This window comes from Rosa chinensis, chromosome 2 (assembly GCF_002994745.2).
Source record: "Rosa chinensis cultivar Old Blush chromosome 2, RchiOBHm-V2, whole genome shotgun sequence".
In the NCBI taxonomy this organism is placed as follows: Eukaryota; Viridiplantae; Streptophyta; class Magnoliopsida; order Rosales; family Rosaceae; genus Rosa; species Rosa chinensis.
The window spans coordinates 62017845-62037910 of record NC_037089.1 but is presented as its reverse complement, the minus strand read 5'-3'; the positions used below and the strand labels follow the sequence as shown (position 1 = coordinate 62037910).

Here is a 20066-nt window from a genome sequence, read left to right as displayed (position 1 = left end):
TTAACGGAGCGGGTTCGAGTTGAATTCTTTTATTAGTAAACGGATTTGGATTTAGGTCGATCCACTCCAAATCCAGTCCATTTACAGGTCTAGTTGGATGCACCTTGTGATATTTCGTGTTAGTAGTTAATATAGATTTTTACAGGCGTGAAATAGTAACTAAGCATGATATTAAAGTAATTGGTTGTATGAGGCATTTGGTTTTCTTATTATCGTTGAGTGACTTCAACTGCAATTTTTATTTCTTTTCTAATTAAGAAGTCATGTGGCGCCCACTACCTAAAATCTAGGTTATGGGTTCGAGTCACCATGGGGGTAGGAGTGAAATATTTTGATCCTCTGTGAAGACCCGAAATTCTCAGTTAAATATTTTGGAATTCAATATTTGTTCAATTATATTAATTTTGAATTGTGGGCATGATTCGTATGTCGTTGTATGAGAATTTAGTTTCGAATGAGTTTATTTTTGAAATAAACGTTATTCTCACTAAAATCGATTTTTTTTACATACGGAAATTGGGAAAACTTCCTTCATAAAAGTTATAGATCTCGTCGATACGAGTTCGTGCATATGCGGAACACAATAATCGGAGTTCGTACGAAGAAGTTATCACGTTTGGAAAAGTTTTCATTTTGGGTATATATAACTAGTAGCTATTTTTGGGAATTTCCAAAAATAGCTATGGTTTCCATTTTTGGCGGCCGCACAGTCTCTCTCTCTCTCTCTCTCTCTCTCTCTCTCTCTCTCTCTCTCTCTCTCTCTCTCTCTCTCTCTCTCTCTCTCTCTCTCTCTCTCCCCCTCCCTCCCTCCCTCCCGAGCCTAAAACAGAGCAAGGAGTCTCCAGCTCCGTTCTCCCTCCTCCGGCCACCAAACCACCTCCCACGGATTCCTCTCGTCCTTTCGCCACTTCCAATGATAGCTTTGCGCCGCGGAACAGCCTGTAGCAGAGGGGGGAGCACGTTTTCGGTTAGAGGCCGATTTGGGTTCCAATCTAGATTTCTCCTAGATCCGGCCACCAAAACTCGAGTTTCTTGACTGGTTGAACTCGCCTTAAGCTCCTGATCACGCTCCAAGAAGAACCGGACCCGAAGCGATAGATTTCACGTTGAACGAAGGCTGGTTGGAAAACTTGAAATATTCCGGCCAAATCGACTGATTTCAGGTATTTTTGATATCTTTCCCTCGTTTTCTGACTTCATGCTAGTTATGAAAGTTGCTCAAAATGATGAAACGAAGGGGAACAGCCCTGCCCCGACGCCATTGGCGGCTCTGCCACTAACTCTAGTGGACTTTTCCGGCCACCTCCGGGGGTCCCATGGGCAGTTTCTGCCCATTTTTATGTTCTACATATTGATACAATCATTTTGATATGTAGCATGTGAATTTTGGAGATGGTATGATTAAGTTATGAATTTTACAATTTCGATCGTTCGATTTGTGATCTGTGAAGATCGGACCGTCCGTTAGACTTGTAATTTGCTATGATGATCGTAGGACTGTCCCTATGACTTTGTGTGGTCACGGGTGAAGATCCGACCGTTGAAACTCCATATAAATGCGTTTTTGAATTGTACGCCAAGTTAATTATCGTATTTGGTTAGGTGATTGACTGTTTGAGTTGGCGGATGATTGTGAACTGTATTTTAAGTTGTTGAGAAGACGCAGTGTGATTGGAGGTAAGTAAATCCCACATTGTTCATTTACAAACCGAATTTCCTTATTGCACAATTAATTGTTATGTGTGAGAAAATGGTTTTAAGAAAATAAGATTTAAAGTATATAAGAAAATGAATTTCTTGGTTTTACTACGTGTGAACTATAGTTGATATTAGTGGTCATTCCTGAGTGGATGATTACGTGTGTGTGTGTGTGTGTGTGTATTTACATGATTTTATATGGAATGGTGTGACATTGAAATATGTGGTTTTTTGATGATTTCGTTTATATACTTGAAATGAAAGATTTATTTTCCATGAATATTATGATACTTGGTATTGTTGTGAGTATGATTTGGGTGGAGACGTGATATTGTGAATCATGTGGGATTATGTTTATATTTTGTTATGCGGACTGAAATGTCCAAAGTTCGATGGTTATAATAACTAGAGTGTTTTGTTCTAAGGGTAGAAATGTCCAAAGTTCAACGGTTATCATTGTGATAAACGAAGTATTTTTGTTCTGCGGGCAGAAATGCCCAAAGTTCGACTGTTATAGTAGTAACCGAAGTATATCAGATGCTTGCACCTGGGCCAAGGTGACAGGTAACGATTCAGATAGAACTCTAGTCTGTTGTGGGAGTACGGTCATGGTGGTAACTAGGTTATTGCATTGTGAGTACTTTGTGCCACATGAGTTGGGTTGGTGATTAAATTGTTAGGGTTGTTATGTGTGTTCGGATTGTTGAATTGATTTACTTGAATTAAAAGAATTGTGATTTAATAAATCAACCGTTCATTTCTTATTTACTCACACGAGCTTTCAGAAAACTTACCGGGTTTTGTGTTGTTGCAATCCCGGTATACTATTCAAACGGTGTAGCGGATGATCCTGCAGGTCAGGATAACCAGGGTGGAGAGCGAGTTGAGTAGGGTAGCAGGGTTGAGACCAACACTTGGTCTATTTTGGCGTGTTTTATAGACTCTTCGGAGCGTAACATTTTATCTATGTTGGTATTGTAATAATTGACTCGAGAGATAGTTTGCTACGAGGTTTGTATTATGGTTTGTGAGACGTTGGTTAAGAAAAAAAAAATTCAGGACGTTATTTGCATTGGTTATTATTCATGTTTTGAATTTGAATTTGTTATTCAAAATTCGGGGCGTGACATCATCTTTAAATAAAAATAAAAATAAAATAAAAGGTCATGTGGCAACAATTATTCAACTAATTTACTAATCGTGTTTATTACGGCCCGTTGATTATGGAAATTATGACTATACTTGAGAGTTGAGACGTGGTTATATTGTAAACAAATGTTTGTAAGCGAGAGAGTGTTACTGGCTGTAGCCCTAGGATTTGTTGTTGCTATCTTTCTAAGGTATTTTTGAGTGTAGACGATGGATGCATGTGCCAATAGGAAAGGAATGCTCTTCTCCAAATGAATGAGGGGTTCTCATGATTGCGCATGACAATGGCTACTGGTTAGGGTATTATATGCTTTATTGGCTTTGTAGTAAAGCGATAAGTGAGCTTCAATTATCGGTTGGAATAAGTTGATATTGATAATAGACAGACCTTGTTTTAGTTAATCCACAACTCAAAAGGCTAGAAGCTTTAAAATTGAAGTCCAAACTACTTTTAGAGCATCTTTAGCAATGGTAGCCATTTTTGAGTCAAATTTTAGCCAAATTAGCTAAAAAGTCATTTTAGCTAGACACCTTAAAAATATGTCTACATCAGTATTTTCTATTTCAGCTAGTTTTGAATTTATATTATTTTTTAAATGAAGACTAAATAGTTTAAATGTATTTATAAATTACATAAAATAATTTTAAAATGATGTTTTAAATGATAGAGAGTGTTATCTCGCTCTTTATATTTAGGAGCGAGATAGCTAAAAGTTATAATGGAGAGCCACTTAGGAGTCTAGTGCAGCTGCTAAAATAGATAAAAAAAAACTAAGCATGCTCTCTAAAATAGCGAATTAGCCACAATAGAGAATTAAAGAGTCTGCTAAAGATGTTCTTACCCATCTTTTTTTCCCCTCTTTATTTCATTCAAATTTTCTTTTGTTTAAATCCACCTCAAATTTAACTCTCTCAAAGGTCCCACCATCATCTCCCTCTATGTCTCATTTCCGCTGTTATTTTTTGGTTTTTTTTTATCCCCACCATAATGTCATCGAAATTTAAAATTGTGACCGTCATTGTATTAATTAGACTAGTTAACCAACAGGCTACGACTCACCAATAAAAACACATTGTAGTGGCTATGCGCCAAATTATTGTATAGTTGTCAATACAAGTAACCAACATTTTTTTTTTTTTTTTTTTTTTTTTTTTACACACACACACACTAACCAACATTTTTTTTAACGACTGCTTATCCAGTAACATCCACCCAATTGCTACATGATTCGATATCGGATAACTGCAATTTTCATATCTTCCATCCTCCGTATGAAGATTTTGACGGTCTCCAAAACAGATTAAGCTGAAATCCCCATGCCTGCCTCCAAAATGACTTGTATTCTTGGTTTCACATCACCTCTATCAAAATACCTAACAGAAGATTATTGATCACGAATCAAGATTTTGATCGTCTCCAAAACAGACAAGTACCCGCATCTATATGAATGTTAATGCCAAATCGATTCACATGCTCTGTTTAAATACTATGCCCTATATCAAAATACGATGTCAAAGGCTGCTAAACAATAAAGTCTTCTGGTCTTGGTAATCAAGCCTCATATACAAGTATCATCCCCATTACCAATCTCTTAACCAAGGCCACCCGCCAATGCCAATAACAATTAAACAATTACAAGCATCACGTAGGCAATAAATTCAAGCTCTAGCAAAGAATACATATAATATATCATTCACAATTGATGCCCTCTCGACAACTCAGAAGGCCATTATTCACACCAAGTCATAGTGTGTCCACTATCTCGTCAATCGTCATAGAGTGATAGAGATGTCAAATGCGTACCATGATATCGCCCTATTAACTCAACCATCTCTTCTTTTATAGGGTTAATGGTTGTCCAACGAAAGTTTACCGCTCAATGCATCTGTTAAGTTATTTACTTTACTTTCGAGCAAGAACAAACATGATTAATAAATTCTCGGATGTCGATTTATGCGACATTGTTACGTGATGCACTTTAATTTTATTATGAATAAACAATCGATCATCGTACTAATCAAAAGAAAAACAAAGAGCGAATCCCAAAATAAACGACTCCGATTATAAAAGTGTAAAATAAACCTAAGAACATCGCGTTGCAATTTAATCAAGAATATCTTGCTCAACTACCCAGTCCGTTATCGGCGTTATACACATTGGGCCGACCCAATGCATTGGGCCTCAATCCAGACTAGAAGAAAAGTACCGGACACGCAAAGCGGGATAGAGTCCACCACAAGATGTCGTCTTCTTCCCTTCGGAAACCGAAACGAATTTCCGAGAGAGAGAAAGAGGGTTTCAGACAGGCGCACAGAAGGCTCGGAGTGAAAGGTAGAGATAGAAGCAAGGGTAGAATGGGAAACCATAAGCAAAAGTGGACGTCGGAGGAGGAAGATGCTCTAGTAGCCGGAGTTGCAAAGCACGGCGCCGGCAAATGGAAGAACATCCTCATCGATCCAGAATTCGCCCAATCTCTCATTCTCCGATCCAACATTGACCTCAAGGTTCCCTCTTATTCACATCCATTGCCACTCAATTCACTGTTTCCCTATTCCTTCAATTTCGAAATTTCGTTGTGAATTCTAACACTGCAGATTGCTGTTAATTTCTGCTATTTTCTTAGCCGAATCGGATAATGCTTGAATTTTTAGCTTGAGTTTCTAGGAAACATGTAATTGCTTGGTTAGGAAACCCTAGGTCTCCCAATTTCTGTTTAAGCTGATCATATATGAATTTGTATAATGTGTTTTTATAGTTGAATTTATCTGGTGAAAGCTTTATGGAATTGATTAGCTTATGAATGTGACTCGTTTCTCTGTGTGCTGTAATATAATGTAAATTGGTTTGATAATGCTGTTTTCCACTCGAGCAGGATAAATGGAGGAACTTGAGTCCTAGTCTTGCACTTGCACAAGTTACACAGAAGAAAAGGAAGAATTCAAAGATAAAGAATTCAGTTCGTTACTCTACACCTGTGCTTGCACTTGCTAGTGGAACATCTCCAGATGCTGTCATGGATGATTCCAACACTGAAGAACGGTGCGTTTTTTTTCTGATCCTTATGATGTCAGTTGTGAGTCCACAGAACTGTGTCTTACTCTGTTTTAGATTCTGATTGATAGTGGATTATACTTTCTTTGACTCCAATGATGTTGTGACTTAGTTTAAAGTAGAAATTACGTTGAGAAATGTATGTTATGTCTAAAACTCTATATCATGTAAAGAGAGCAGGAATTAAAAGGCCTCTCCTATTTTCATCATAAGAAGACAACTTTAAGTAAAAAGTGAAATACCTGCTTTCAGTGTCTCCTATTTTCGTAATAATTAAAAGGTGGAAATACTTGCTTTGTTCAAAACTGATTCTAACTCTGGCTGAAAATGTTCAAGTACAAAGGAATCATCAAGGCCTGCTAACAATTTATTAGCTAGATCCAGTGTTGACTTCTTCTGCAATGTAATATAGTACAGTAGGAGGACATTGTATAACTGGACATAGACACTGAACTGATTTTTAGGCAAGGATCCAGCTGATATAATTTAGAAGTAGCTTATTGTTCTCTTTATTGTTTCAACCAATTATTTGGTTCCTGTGGTCAATAGCCATCCTTTTTTTATGCCTATGAATAAACTTCAAAGATTAATTTTTAAGGTATCTGTTTTGGCTTCTTGATCCTTTATTTTCTTTATAAATTTTCTCAACAGGTACAACGCATTGATTTTTGAGGCTCTTTTAACAATGAAAGATCCGAATGGATCTGATGTGGATGCCATTCGTAACTTTATTCAGGTCAGATGGAAGTCTTTATTTATGTTTTATTCTCAAATATTATATTAGATACAGACATTACTTATCATGAAGTAGCAGTATTAGATTATGCAATGTTCCTAGCATGTTGGGAACTAGTCTCTCTGCTGAAATTTAAGGGAATTATGATGAGAAGAATCTTGCATAGCATTAACTCTTCAACTCAACATGTATAAAATTTCAAGTTTTGTTGCACCAACTAATTAAAGATTCAACCAGTGTAAAGCTCCAAGGTTTTGATTGGAAAAGCAACTTCAGAATATTTCTGTACTTTTATCACAAATAGTCCTATATCTGCTCTTTATATATTGAAATCCGCGGTAAGCTAGATGGGCCATTTCAAGGAAATTCACAGATTCCTATGGGAAACAATGGTATAAAGCTACCAAGAGTATCACTTTCTGAAAAAGAACTATAAAACAATGAAACATTGATCCAAGGTCAATTATTTAGGCCTTATCTCCAATTTTTTGTTCTTTTCTTGCCATAAATGTTTGTTTCAGTCACCTTTTACGGGATAATTTCTATCTGATTGACGTTAATTTATCTGAGAGCATAGCACAGTTATTACTCTTGCCTTTAACAATTCCAAGTTTTGAGTTAGCAAGTAATCTCTTGCTGTTCTTTTTAAATTTTATCCTAGTACAAAGAAAGGTGGTGACTGTGTTGATACACATTCTGCAGCAAAGGGAAGAGGAGCCCATTCCACATAATTTCAAAAGGTTAGTGGGTGCGAGGTTGAGAAGTCTTGTTTCACTAGGAAAACTTGAAAAGGTAAATAATTTTCTAATTCTAATGATAATTTCTTTGTTTTCTAAATGTCTTTTTTCCTCTTACGGATGTGCCACATCTGAAATAGTATAATAAAAATGAATCATGTTAATGTATTTTGTATGGCACTATGACAAAACTGCTGTGAGAAGATGATGTCGTAAAGATGTCTTTTTTTGTTCCGTTTTTAACTTTTATGTAGTAATGTTGTCATGTAAAAGCGATACCTAAAATTGTTCTGAGTGCTTGTTTCCTCCAAATGTAGACCAGAAATGGCTTCAAGATCAAAGTTTTAGGAACAAAAACACCTAGGGTGTTGGCGACTTCTACTGAAACAGAAGATGATGCTGTTCATGTCGCTGCCTATACAATTGCTGATGCTGAAAACAAATCATTCTTGGCTGCTGAAGCAGTGAAGGAGGCAGAGAGAGTTTCAAAGATAGCTGAAGAAACCGAGTCTATGCTACTGCTAGTGAAAGAGATCAATGAACAATGTAATGTCAGAAACACCTATTCTTACATGAGTGATTATCAGTCGTTCCATTATCTTGATTCATCTTATGTTCATATGTTATGCCTTTTATCTTGCAGGTTCACGAGGTGAAGTTGTCCACTTGGCTTAGGTCAGCGGTTGTAAGTCTAATTAGTGGATTCCTTGTAACTTGTAGGATGTGCATGTAAATTTGTCCTTGTATCTTCAGTTATAGCTGAAGTCAATTCCATGTGAGATCAGAGATAGATGATTAGCATACAAAATTGCTTTTTAGTGCATTTAACCTGCGTTTTGTTGTGACAAAGTAAATAATTTTCCATCCTTGAATGACCAAAAGAAAGAAAGAATTCATATCATTGGTATGAATTGATCTGTCTATGGAATTTAGTGGTGCAAAACGAAGATTCAAAGACACTAGCATCTATTAAAGCGTGTTTTTAGGGGTTTGTCAGTTGGTCTTATGTATTGCTTTCTCTCAAAGATTACAGTGGTTTTCCAAATACCCAAGCGTGAATATGGTAGATCAGACTTTGTGATCAATCCCCGAAAGAAAAATGCAATGGACAACTGCCGTCAACCAAGCCATCTACCCATTATCTCTCACTGCAGAGCTAGTTGGTAATTACTAATTAGGTACATTTGGATTGTAAAGAGATTTCAACCAGATGAATGTAGATTCTGAAGAAGCAATAAGCAATCCATTTTTCAGTTTACTTTGGAAAACGAAGCCAGATTGCATGAAACTAGAACAGGATAGAAATTGCTGGTCAAAGAACAAGGACATGGGCTAAAATGTTCTAAAACAAAAATGGCCAACACTAAAATCTTCTTTTGAGTCTCAAGAGTCTCAACAACAGAAATTCCAGGCAAAGAAACTTGCACAAAATTGCACGACTGGCAAAACAAAATCTACAATCTGAAGGAATGCTTTCCCACCCAAAAAAATACAACGTGACTATCAAAACTATAAGCATGTATCAGATTATAACTTATAAGAGCACAAGCCCAAGCTCTGATTGTCTCAAAGGATTTCTTAGCCGATAATTGTAAAGATAGTAATGAAGCTTCCCATCACCTGGCCCAAATTTCAGCTCCTTCAAGAAAGATTCATTGAGCATGACATCCAAAGCATTGAAAACATCATAGTCATTCTGTCTTGCGACAATAAGAGCATCATTCATCAATTGAAGCAACGGAGTCTTAGTTGAAACATTGTAATATGAATAAGCTGCTTTCAAAGTCGAATAATTCTGATTGCCAAGGATAGTCGAAGGAAGTGTATAAAAACTGCAGAAATCAGTGATGTCACGAGTCTCTGGACTTTCAACAAGATAACTATTCACAACATTCTCTTTTGGAAGAAGCCAATGTTCCACATCATTCTCATCAAGATCAGGGGCTACAATAAACTTGCTTAAGTAATCCCTAAGTAGTCGTGTGACTGCAGGAACATCATGGAGCTCCATTTTTCTGAACCCTGGGGTGACCGTTGATTCTGGTAACTTGTACAGTTTGATTGTTCGACTCATTGTCATTCTTGCGCCAAGTCTAGAAAACCCAACATCAATCAGCTTCTTTGGATTCAAAGATCTGTGCCAGTACTGGCAAGATGATATAGGTGTAGGGAGTACAACACCAGCAGTATAAGCTGCTTGCCATATATTCTCTAAGTGAACCCTCCTGGTCACCTCTTTGATCATAACAGGAGCAAGTCGCTTTGATCTAAGCTTCTTATGAACACATAGGAAGTTAATCTCTGCCATGGTAACAACATCATTACGGACCCGAATTCTAGAAGGAACACCGGTAATGAAGGCAACTAACTTCTTTGAACTTATGACACGGACACCAATGTGCCAACTCCTAAAATAACCTGGAGGGTGTAGAGCCCAACGAAGAAACTCCTTCGAATAGTTAAATCTAAACATGTTCTCATCATCCTCGACATAGTTATTTGTAAGAAGGTTATAGACCTCAGCACACATCTCTTCACTGTCCATATCACATGTTATCCATTCATAGAGATTGGGAAGCTTATAAGGTTCCTGTTTGACTTCAGATAATGGTGTTGGGTCCTCGATTGGGCCTTCAGGCAAACTGTTGTCCCCAAGGTCCTTGAATTGACCAACAGGTTGTGTTTCCCAAAACTTATGTTTCTTTCCAAGAGAGAGAGATTCTTGAACCTTTCGGGCTAGAGAATCACTCGTAAGGTCACTCTCAGAAGGTGCATTTCCATCAGGTTTGGGGTTTGGGGTGTCTTCAGTTGTTGCAGATGATGCGTTTCTATCAACCATTTTGAACTAGTTTCTTAGCCTGAAAGACAATAAGCAAAATAACTAAATTATTAAAATAGGAGTAAGGGAACAGAAAACTTAGATACAGAGAAGGAAGAATAGTAGGAAGAGAGTTAAGAAGAGAAAGCGTCTTACCAATAAAGTCTTCAAATCTGTCTAACAAAATACAATGCCTCTATTTATCTATAATTCTAAGAGGTAAATCCTAATAACAATAGGCTAAACTATATATTTCTAAGAAGACCCTAAACAAAGTACTTTCCTTATTTATTATATTCTGCATCAAATCCTAACAACAATAGGTTAAACTAGATATCCCTAAAAAACCTCTAAACAAAGTACTTTCCGTATTATATTCTGCATCAAATTGCACTAGGTTTGCTGACTGCTAATGAATATAAATCGAACTGGACCTGCAGTTCCACTCGTTTTCTTTTTCGGTTTTTCCCCAACGATGGAAACACCTAACCAAAAATCAGCATATCCTACTGAAAATTTTCACTAGTAGTATTGACATATAACAAAACTGATAAAGAAAGTATACTAAGTATGGAAACTAAAAACTAAAAGCTACAGAATCAGAAAAACACTGCATAAAGAAAAAAAAAATGAGAAAAAAAAAATCATAGTCTCCAGACGACATAGAAATGAAGTTGAAAATTGCAGGTGCACGATAACAAGAACCATAAACTGGTGACTCATCCAACTACTACCAATACAAAGCCCTGAAGATGTGCTCATGATCAACGAGTACGAACTCCTATCAAACTGAAACTAGTAAAACTTCATTGCCAAAAGGTTGAAAAACAAACTCTAATCTAAACAGGCCAACAAGAACAACTATTTTCGTCACTTGAAATTCATATTCCATCTAAATTCTCCTCTCTATTATTGTTTTACCACCCGAAACACATCCAAGCCAGAACAAGTACAAAAGTGTATTTGCCTCTTTTCTTAGCTGCATTTTCTCAGCGATCAAACATTGATTAAGACAATGCCAATGAAAAACTGCCAAACCCTATACGCAATAAATCACTAAAACAGCACCATCAGTAGCAATTCAGCCACAATTTTAACAAATTTTAGCTCCTAATTTGAAAACCCAAGACCAAGAACAGAGAATTGGAGATCTTTCCTGAGCTAAGAATCACAATATGCTCTTTCTTAAATGTTCTGAGACCAAGAACGCAAAGTTTAAATCTTCAAACTTGAATTATAAAGGGGAAAAAAGATGATGAATTGTTACCTGAAATCTGTGTATGACGGTGGAGCTTGGAGCCGATCTGTGAGAGCTCGATCGATCTAGGGTTTCCTCGGGATAAAAGGTTTGGGAGAATTCGAAGAAGAAGAAGAAGAAGAACAAGAAGGTGGGTCACGGAACGGGGTCCTATAATTGGAAATGGAGTACTCATCTGTGATTTAAACAATATTGATGGGCAAATTTGTCATTATGGGTACGTGATTATTGATTCTAATCCGATTCCCTACCACATTTTAATGACGATTCGACGATCATTATCCTCTGCAAATTTACCAAAAAAACCTTAAAACACGTTATTACTGATTGGGTGGCTGATTCCAACTAGTAACCACGATGAAGTGTTTTTTTTTTTATGCGAAACCACGATGAAGTTATAAAACTAGTTTTATGTGTTGTAATCTAGGGTTCTTAGTTCTTACCTAAGGATTTTTGACTAGCAATTTTAATTATAACTATGACTTTATGAGATGATTCTTAGCTCAAGAATTGTGAAGACAAATATCTACTTCACCCATGAAGTAGCTAATTTTATGTAAAAAATTACTTAGTAACATAAATACAAGGGTTATTATCACAAATGGTACCTGAATTATACATCTATTTTATCGATGGTACCTGAACTTCAATTTTGATCACAACCAGTACCCGAACTTTTCGATTTCATTTTAAATGGTACCTAAGGCCACATTCGGTCACTATTCCGGCCAAAAAACTCAAATCTAAAAAAATAAAAAATAAAAAAACAAGTTCAAGGCAAGTCTATTACCAAAAAATCATCACTATATATGATCGCAACCCTTGAAATCATCAAAAATCATCACTATGATCGTCTCTCATGCCATTTTTAGTCGGAATAGTGACCGGAGGTGGCTTTAGGTACCATTTAAAATGAAATCGAAAAGTTCGGATACTAGTTGTGATCAAAATTGAAGTTCAGGTACCATCGATAAAATTGAGGTATAGTTCAGGTACCATTTGTGACAATAACTCTAAATACAAAATAGAGTGAAACGAAAATAACCAAATACACAACACCGTTAAATCCCCAAGTTGACAACAAGTCGAGTTAAATCCCCACTAGCTCTATGAGCATTAGGCCACCTCCAACCCAAGAAGACAAGGTGCTAAAGGGGCATTTTTTAGCCCAATCCAACTCCAACCCAATAAGTTAAGGGTCAAAGGGTTAAACATTAGGGCTATAGGTGAGTGTAAAGGGTTATTTTTAGCCCTCAAGATGCCCCTTTAAAAAAAAATTGGATCAGAATGCTGTGACCCACTAATTATGAGTGGAAGGTAACATAAGCATGACGTTCAAAGCTTTCAATTTGTGTTTTTAATAATTGTTAGTGTTGTCACTGACAAGTGTTTGTATTTTTCTACTTTGTTGTGTTCATTTTTAAATGCTTTTGTCATGAATAAAATAAATATTGAGAATATGATTTTATTTCGAATTCAACTTTATTTCACTTCAATCAATGGTCCTGAGACGGCGAGATTAAAGTAACAACCAAATAACTCGGTAGTGAATTCAGAGAGAGTGAGAACTAGGGTTGGAGAGAGTTAACAAAAGTTATCAGCCTGTCCGGCGGCGCCCCCGCATCGGCCGTGCCTCCTTGCTCCATCAACGAGTGGCGGGTGTTGCCGGACAGGATCTTGGGATCTCAGGGGTCCTCCTCTGCTTTTTGCTTTGCTGGTCAAGGTCTGGTACTTCTCTTCTTTTCTCTGAGATGGCATCGTCGGTGTGGAGGTCGGATGGGTGGTGGTCGGCGTGGAGTAAGTGGTCAGAGGCCAGATCATGGCGGCGGTATACCATGGATCGTATGGCGCTGACTTCTAATCTACGGTGGGTTGCTAGACGAAGATGGCAGCTGTGGTGGATCTGGGTTTTCAAGGTGGTGGGCATGGCAGAGGCAAGGTACAGTGAGTCTTTCATCGATTTCTGGGTGATAGATTTGCTGTGGTTTGCTATATGGTTTAGCAGGCACCTTCGACTTGGGGAGATTGAAGACATGGGGCTGCGGTGGTGGCTTGCCGGCGGGTCATCTGACGACAAGGGTGAGGAGTATCGTGGCGGCGACTTTTTTCTTTTGGTTAAAGTCTTGGTTTTAGTTAGGTTGCTTGTTAGTTTACTTTGGTTATTGGTTAGTTTACTTTGGTCAATAGTTGGTCCCTACTCGTTTGAGCTAGGGTTGGGTCAAATTGATGTGCCATGGATGTGGTGTCTTTCCTGGGGATGAGTTGGTGTAATTTTGGTTTTATCTTATGGTCAATGTGCTAACAAGCGATCCTTGCACGTGGTCTGGTTTCATTGGGACGCGGTGTGGAAGAGGGCGCTGGTTTCTCTGGAGGTTGTCTATGGGGTGTTATCGAGTTTCTCGGGGTTATCTGTAGCCTGTGAGGTTGGGCGAAATAGGTGGTTAGGGGTTGGGCTCTTTTGGCTCATGGATGTCATCCTGGATGACGGACCCGTAACTAGTTCGGTTTTTAGAGAGGAGAGTGGGGAGTTATTGTCCACCACCGATCATTTCCATATTATGTAATCTTGGTTATTTTCAATAAAGGATTCTTATTCTAAAAAAAAAAAAAAAAAACTTTATTTCACTTCGAAATCAGCCTTATTCCATTTTGAAATTAGTTTTATTCTATTTCAAAATCAGCTAAAGATATTTTTGATTATCTTAAAAAAAAAATACAACCAAAAAAATATTTTTATCATAAAAATGATTTCAATTACTATAAATAAATTGCTGATAAAAAATAAGAACATATATATATATATATATATATATAACATATCCAAAATGTTAAAATATATTTTAGGGCTATAATTTAGCCTTGACAGGTTGGAGAATGTTGATGTCACATTAATGAATAATACATAATTTAGGGCTCAAAATGACTATTTTTAGCCCTTTATGTTGGAAATAGCCTTAGCTGACTCATTGCATGAGTTGTATCGTGTGACCAATGTTTAACTCCTCTCATGCAGTCAATTAATTAAGAGCTTCATTCATTCATTAGCTAAGGAATTTAAGAGGAATTAAGTGCAGATATCATCTAATATACATTTCACCTAGCAATCTAGCATATTTCAACCAAAGAAAGTTTGGCGAGTACATGTGAAACATTGGAAATTATTCTATGCACCGACGGTGCAAGTGACCCAACCCTTATAAAATAATCTCAACCATTGATATTTATTATCAACTTTATTTTTAATAAAACAAAAAGTGTATTTAATGCAATCTAACCATTCATTTATGTTGGTGCAAGTGCACGGCGGTGCTCTGAATAATCTCTCGTGAAACATTGATAGGGCCTCCCTGAATTAATAGTTAATAGTACATTGATCATTTGATTACCAAGTACAAGCCCTTGTGACCTTAACCAAAGACTACAAATTCAATGAGATTACTTATGGCAAAACTTGGATTCCCGGGCGGCGACTTGGGATTCAGGCGGCTAGTATTCCCTCAATCTCAACCGTGGACATCGACAGCTACCAACAACGACAGAACAATTACTTAGAATCTTTTAGATAACATGATGATGACAGAAAGCAATGAGCTTTACAAAATCAGAGTGGAAATCGCTTTGGATGTGAGGTGGTTTGATTTTGGCAATGATATCCAATTTTGGCCGCACACGAGCAAATTTGGGTAGCCATCAAATCATGGTGAAAGTAGATGCATATACAGGGGTGCCTTGATTCCTCCTATGACACGGCCAGCCGTATATGACACAAAAAAAGGCGCCAACTTTTCCCTCTTTTCTCTTCAACTCTGAGAGAAAAAGGCTCCATTCCACGTCGGCGCGCTGATCTATTTTCATGCTTCAATTATTTCATCAATGTGTCTTGATGTAGATCTAAATGACTAAACCCCAACGTAGATAAAAAGCACTTTAGTTTTATTGGAGGAGGAAAGTTCCTCATAAAGATTCAAATTAATAACACTCTGCGCATGTTCCTTATGGAAGCTAGCTTAGTGCACCTCAATAGTCTTTTGTGCCAAATACCATATTTGAATAGAGAAGCGATGAGCGTGAACAAATTAGTAAATGTATGCGGATTGCATTATCCATCTCTTATAGTTTAATCGAATGGTTGAATGAATGAAAGAATTTACTTACTTTATGATGCGGAGTCCATATGCATTTTGATTCTCTAATTAAAGTAGGGAAGTCTTATGTTAGAGAATATTTTTGTTGTTTCGATATCTCTTCCACGTAAGTATATATATAATAAGTGCTTATAATTTTATATGATGTTTTTGAGAGTGATCTTGAATTCTTGATGATACTAAAACAACTACTACATAAATCTTTAAACGTATTTTACAAATAGAATTTACTATTTATTTAATCAAATGATAATCTTTAAACAACTACTATTTATAATGGGGTGAATGGGTGATAAATTGTTGATGAAATTATTGTTAAGAACTAGTTTGGAGGTCATGTGGATCATTTTCTCCTTTTTTGTCCCTTTATGTCTCATAAATGTTAGTTTGTTCATTTTTCTTCACTTTTTAACATGTCGTGAATTTAATTGATTTCATCTTTTTTCTTTTTTCTTTTTAAATAAAAAATTGGTTCGGCTGCCCTCAAGTCTTGATTAATGAAACTGTTGAATACAGGGGTGGGAGACATATAGCCTAAACCCTTAATTACAATAAGGATACAGTCTTAAAATGATTTCATCTTTTGTTGATCTAAAAAAGCATCTCAAGATTAAGTTGTTTTGTATCTAATTATAATCGTAAGTTTAACAAATAATGAAATATTGAAATTTGGTAAGACCTCTGAAAATTATTAAATTTAGAAAAAGAGAAAAAAAAAAGCTTGGTAATTTGGTAAGTGGAAAATTACGAGTAGGACAAAATGTTTTCCCTGACAGTGAGTGATAAGGGCAAGGGCGTATCCGTAATCTCAAGTGGGTACACACGAACGGTGCAACACATAAAAAACCTAAGAGAGAGTGAGAGTATAAAACGCAGCCTCCAATTTCTCACTTGTCTCCTTTTTCAAACTCCACGGCGCAGATCCGAGGAGTTTGGCAAACCCTAGCTCTCTCTTAGCTCTCTACCTATTCTTCAGCTCTCTATCTCTCTTTGCTTTTCTCCGTCAAGCTTTTCAGCAACTCAATCAGGTCCCTCTCTCTCTCTCTCTCTGTTTTTATATTCCACGCATTGAAAATGTTGGATTTCTTTGATTCTGTTGTATTTACTGAATTCTGCTCATATATTTTATTGTTTTCGATTCTATCTCGTTGTGTTTTGGGGGATCTTGATTTGATTTGTGTGGTATGGTTCTGTGGATTGAATTGATGTGTTAGATGAGTCCGATTGGTGTTTTGTTCTGATTGCTAATCAAGGTGTTTTGTTTTGTTCTGTTCTGTTCTGTTCTTTATTCCATTGATATGGTCTTGGTCTTTGTCGAGCTTTCGCATAATATCCGACAGGGAAATGATTGGTTACTCTGTTTCGTTGGAAATGTTAAGTATTAGTGAAGCCTTGTCTACTCTGTTTTGATTTTGTAACCTCGCGTCTGTTTCTTCTATTTTGCAAATGAATTATGAGGCGGATTTTCAACTGTAGAGTTGTAAATTCTATCTCTTTGCATTTTTGTTATCTTTCTTTCTTGTTTTGGATGTGGAAGTGGTTGAACCTTGTTGAGCTTTGGGGGAGTGGGCGAGCGATGTTCGTCTGCTTTTGGGTTTGTTCCCTGTATATGCAGATGGACATCTGCCCTTTTTCAAAAAAAAAAAAAAAAAACAAAAAAAAACTTCTACAGAAAGTATAACAGGAGTTGATGCTTGTCGTCCTTTTTGTTTGGTTAACAAGTTTGGCGCTTCTGTGACATTTTTGCTGATAACAAATTGCTTGAGACCTTCTCCGTCGTAAGTGTTGGATTCCGTCTTTATATTTGAGAAAGTAAGAAGTGCAAGATCATGATTTTCCTTGTGTTTGTTTTGCACATGCCCAGAACCTCAGCAAGTATTTCTTTCTATGAGGTATCTACTGAATCTTAAAGTAGCAAATGTTTTCCTGTTCACAGATATGGCAGGTCTTGCTCCCGAAGGTGCACAGTTTGATGCTAAACAGTATGATTCTAAGATGAATGAGATGTGAGTTTTATGATCAATTAGTACCCTTTTAAAGTATTTTTTTTTACACTTCTTCTTTCAAGATAGCTTGATACAGCTTATGGTTTGATGTCACTATTGATATTTTGCCTAATTTGTTGCAGCCTCTCATCTGAAGGTCAAGAGTTCTTCACATCGTATGATGAGGTTCATGACAGTTTTGATGCCATGGGTTTACAAGAAAATCTTTTAAGGGGAATATATGCTTATGGTAGGTACAGAGTATATATGCTGTCTGCTTATTGTTGTTTCTAACTTTTTTTACTCTTGTCCTTTTGAGATATTGAATTATTGGTTTTGCAATTGGGATATTTATTCAGAGTGTTCTTTTTCTTATGCTTGTAGGTGTATAATTTTACTGTTATTTTGTAGGATTTGAGAAGCCTTCTGCGATTCAGCAAAGAGGAATTGTTCCTTTCTGTAAAGGTTTGGATGTGATTCAACAAGCTCAGTCAGGAACAGGCAAAACAGCAACCTTTTGCTCTGGAATTTTGCAGCAACTTGACTATGGTTTGGTCCAGTGCCAGGCTTTGGTGTTGGCACCTACCAGGGAGTTAGCTCAGCAGATTGAGAAGGTTATGCGGGCACTTGGAGACTATCTCGGCGTGAAGGTTCATGCTTGTGTAGGTGGGACTAGTGTTCGTGAGGATCAGCGAATTCTTCAGACTGGAGTGCATGTGGTGGTTGGCACTCCTGGACGTGTGTTTGACATGTTGCGGAGGCAATCTCTTCGTGCAGATTACATTAAGATGTTTGTATTGGATGAAGCCGATGAAATGCTATCTAGGGGTTTCAAAGATCAGGTTAGTTATTTCTCTTCTGCCTATCTATTTTTACGTGACTTGCATTTGGTGTGTGGATTTTTAGATATCTGACATAATGTTTTTGTTGTCAGATCTATGACATTTTTCAGCTTCTGCCTTCAAAAGTTCAAGTTGGTGTGTTCTCTGCTACAATGCCTCCTGAAGCCCTTGAGATCACCAGAAAGTTTATGAACAAACCTGTTAGGATTTTGGTTAAGCGTGATGAGCTCACCCTGGAGGGAATCAAGCAATTTTATGTTAATGTCGATAAGGAAGAATGGAAGCTGGAGACACTCTGCGATCTCTATGAGACCCTTGCAATCACTCAGAGTGTCATTTTTGTTAATACAAGGCGCAAAGTGGATTGGCTTACAGATAAGATGCGAAGCCGTGACCACACTGTGTCTGCTACCCATGGTGATATGGACCAGAACCAGCGTGACATTATCATGCGTGAATTCCGATCTGGTTCCTCCCGTGTTCTCATCACTACTGATCTGTTGGCACGTGGTATTGATGTGCAGCAAGTGTCGCTTGTAATTAATTATGATTTGCCGACTCAACCAGAAAACTACCTTCATCGTATCGGACGAAGTGGGCGATTTGGAAGAAAAGGTGTTGCCATCAATTTCGTGACTAGGGATGACGATAGAATGCTATATGACATTCAGAGGTTTTATAATGTGGTGATTGAGGAGCTGCCTTCCAACGTGGCTGATCTTCTGTGAGGAGCTGATTTTGTTCTTTTTGTTTTTGAGGCAGATTTCTTATTCCTGTTTTTAAAGTACTATTTAAATGTTTCTTTTTCGCCATTTTGGTTTTAATTTATGCTGTCAAACACATCTAACTGTTTAATTGTATGTGCCTCAGCTATATTTTGGCTTATAAAACCTCTTCAGGATGTCTGTTGCATGCTTGCCATGCGATATCCAATTGGTTTTTCATGTTGTGAAAGGTTTCATTTTGTTGCCTTTGGTTGAATGAGGTTATATAAGTTTGGAAGTGTAAACATCAGGCAAATGGTCTCACACTATTCCCTCTCGGGGCTTTAAAAACTAGCTCAACAAGTCTTTCTTTTCTGATTATAACACCATGCCCTTTCTGGGCTTTTGACATTCGCTTCCAGAGGTTGTGCCATGCGTCAATGAAAGCTTGTACCGAGTAGTCTTTTTGGGCTTGTACCGGGTAGTCTTTTTTGCTTGGTTAAAAATCCGTACACATCTTACCTCCAACTCTCCAAGACATCCACTTCACTTGAGTATGCCATATGCATCTGTCGAAATTGAATATGCAAATGGTAACTGACCCTGTTCGAGCGAGAGGGATATATATATATATATACAGATTCTATCCAGAGTGAGACATCGCTCTGAAATTAAAGTGCGAGATTGGAGTTTAGGGTCACTTTTCGATCTTATATCCACATCTCGGCCGTTTAGCTTTTAGGTACTAATGTATAGATCATCTATGCAAAATTTCAGCCAAATTGATAGTCGTTAAGGCATTGATAACTGTCTTAAAGCTAGTACGGTTCAGGTTGGGCAGATTCAGTTCGTCCATTAATTTAAGCGAGTTAGATACCTTAAAGATCATTAATTTGGCTGAAATTTTGCAGAGATGATCTATACATTAGTACCTAAAAACTG

At 37.2% G+C, this 20066-nt stretch overlaps 3 protein-coding genes across 3 annotated transcripts; 2 read left to right on the top strand and 1 right to left on the bottom strand.

Moving 5' to 3' along the window:
* The first annotated feature begins 5063 nt into the window (after positions 1-5063).
* LOC112186946 (telomere repeat-binding factor 4) lies at positions 5064-8195 on the top strand. Its single transcript, XM_024325522.2, has 6 exons — positions 5064-5352; positions 5721-5887; positions 6551-6635; positions 7338-7427; positions 7690-7918; positions 8016-8195. The coding sequence occupies exons 1-6, from the start codon at positions 5089-5091 to the stop codon at positions 8045-8047; spliced, it is 867 nt and encodes a 288-aa protein (XP_024181290.1). The 5' UTR covers positions 5064-5088; the 3' UTR covers positions 8048-8195.
* Positions 8196-8710: 515 nt separating this feature from the next.
* LOC112186945 (glycylpeptide N-tetradecanoyltransferase 1) lies at positions 8711-11587 on the bottom strand. The gene is made up of 2 exons (XM_024325521.2): positions 11458-11587; positions 8711-10230 (listed from the first exon to the last, which is right to left on the bottom strand). The coding sequence occupies exon 2, from the start codon at positions 10209-10211 to the stop codon at positions 8907-8909; it is 1305 nt and encodes a 434-aa protein (XP_024181289.1). The 5' UTR covers positions 10212-10230; positions 11458-11587; the 3' UTR covers positions 8711-8906.
* Positions 11588-16462: 4875 nt separating this feature from the next.
* On the top strand, positions 16463-19364 carry LOC112186875 (eukaryotic initiation factor 4A-8). The gene is made up of 5 exons (XM_024325417.2): positions 16463-16621; positions 17530-17599; positions 17722-17828; positions 17990-18420; positions 18513-19364. Exons 2-5 carry the CDS (start codon positions 17532-17534, stop codon positions 19146-19148), a joined length of 1242 nt encoding a protein of 413 aa, XP_024181185.1. The 5' UTR covers positions 16463-16621; positions 17530-17531; the 3' UTR covers positions 19149-19364.
* The last annotated feature ends 702 nt before the right edge of the window (positions 19365-20066 follow it).

What these genes read in the sequence shown, in the direction of transcription:
- LOC112186875 (XM_024325417.2), top strand. Translation starts at nt 17,532, where the DNA reads ATGGCAGGTCTTGCTCCCGAAGGTGCACAGTTTGATGCTAAACAGTAT. An exon ending in AAGGGGAATATATGCTTATG is followed by an intron (nt 17,829 to 17,989) that starts GTAGGTACAGAG and finishes GTTATTTTGTAG; the next exon opens with GATTTGAGAAGCCTTCTGCG. An exon ending in CTAGGGGTTTCAAAGATCAG is followed by an intron (nt 18,421 to 18,512) that starts GTTAGTTATTTC and finishes TTTTGTTGTCAG; the next exon opens with ATCTATGACATTTTTCAGCT.
- LOC112186945 (XM_024325521.2), bottom strand. Translation starts at nt 10,211, where the DNA reads ATGGTTGATAGAAACGCATCATCTGCAACAACTGAAGACACCCCAAAC.
- LOC112186946 (XM_024325522.2), top strand. Translation starts at nt 5,089, where the DNA reads ATGTCGTCTTCTTCCCTTCGGAAACCGAAACGAATTTCCGAGAGAGAG. An exon ending in CCATTCGTAACTTTATTCAG is followed by an intron (nt 6,636 to 7,337) that starts GTCAGATGGAAG and finishes CACATTCTGCAG; the next exon opens with CAAAGGGAAGAGGAGCCCAT. An exon ending in GAAAGAGATCAATGAACAAT is followed by an intron (nt 7,919 to 8,015) that starts GTAATGTCAGAA and finishes TTTATCTTGCAG; the next exon opens with GTTCACGAGGTGAAGTTGTC.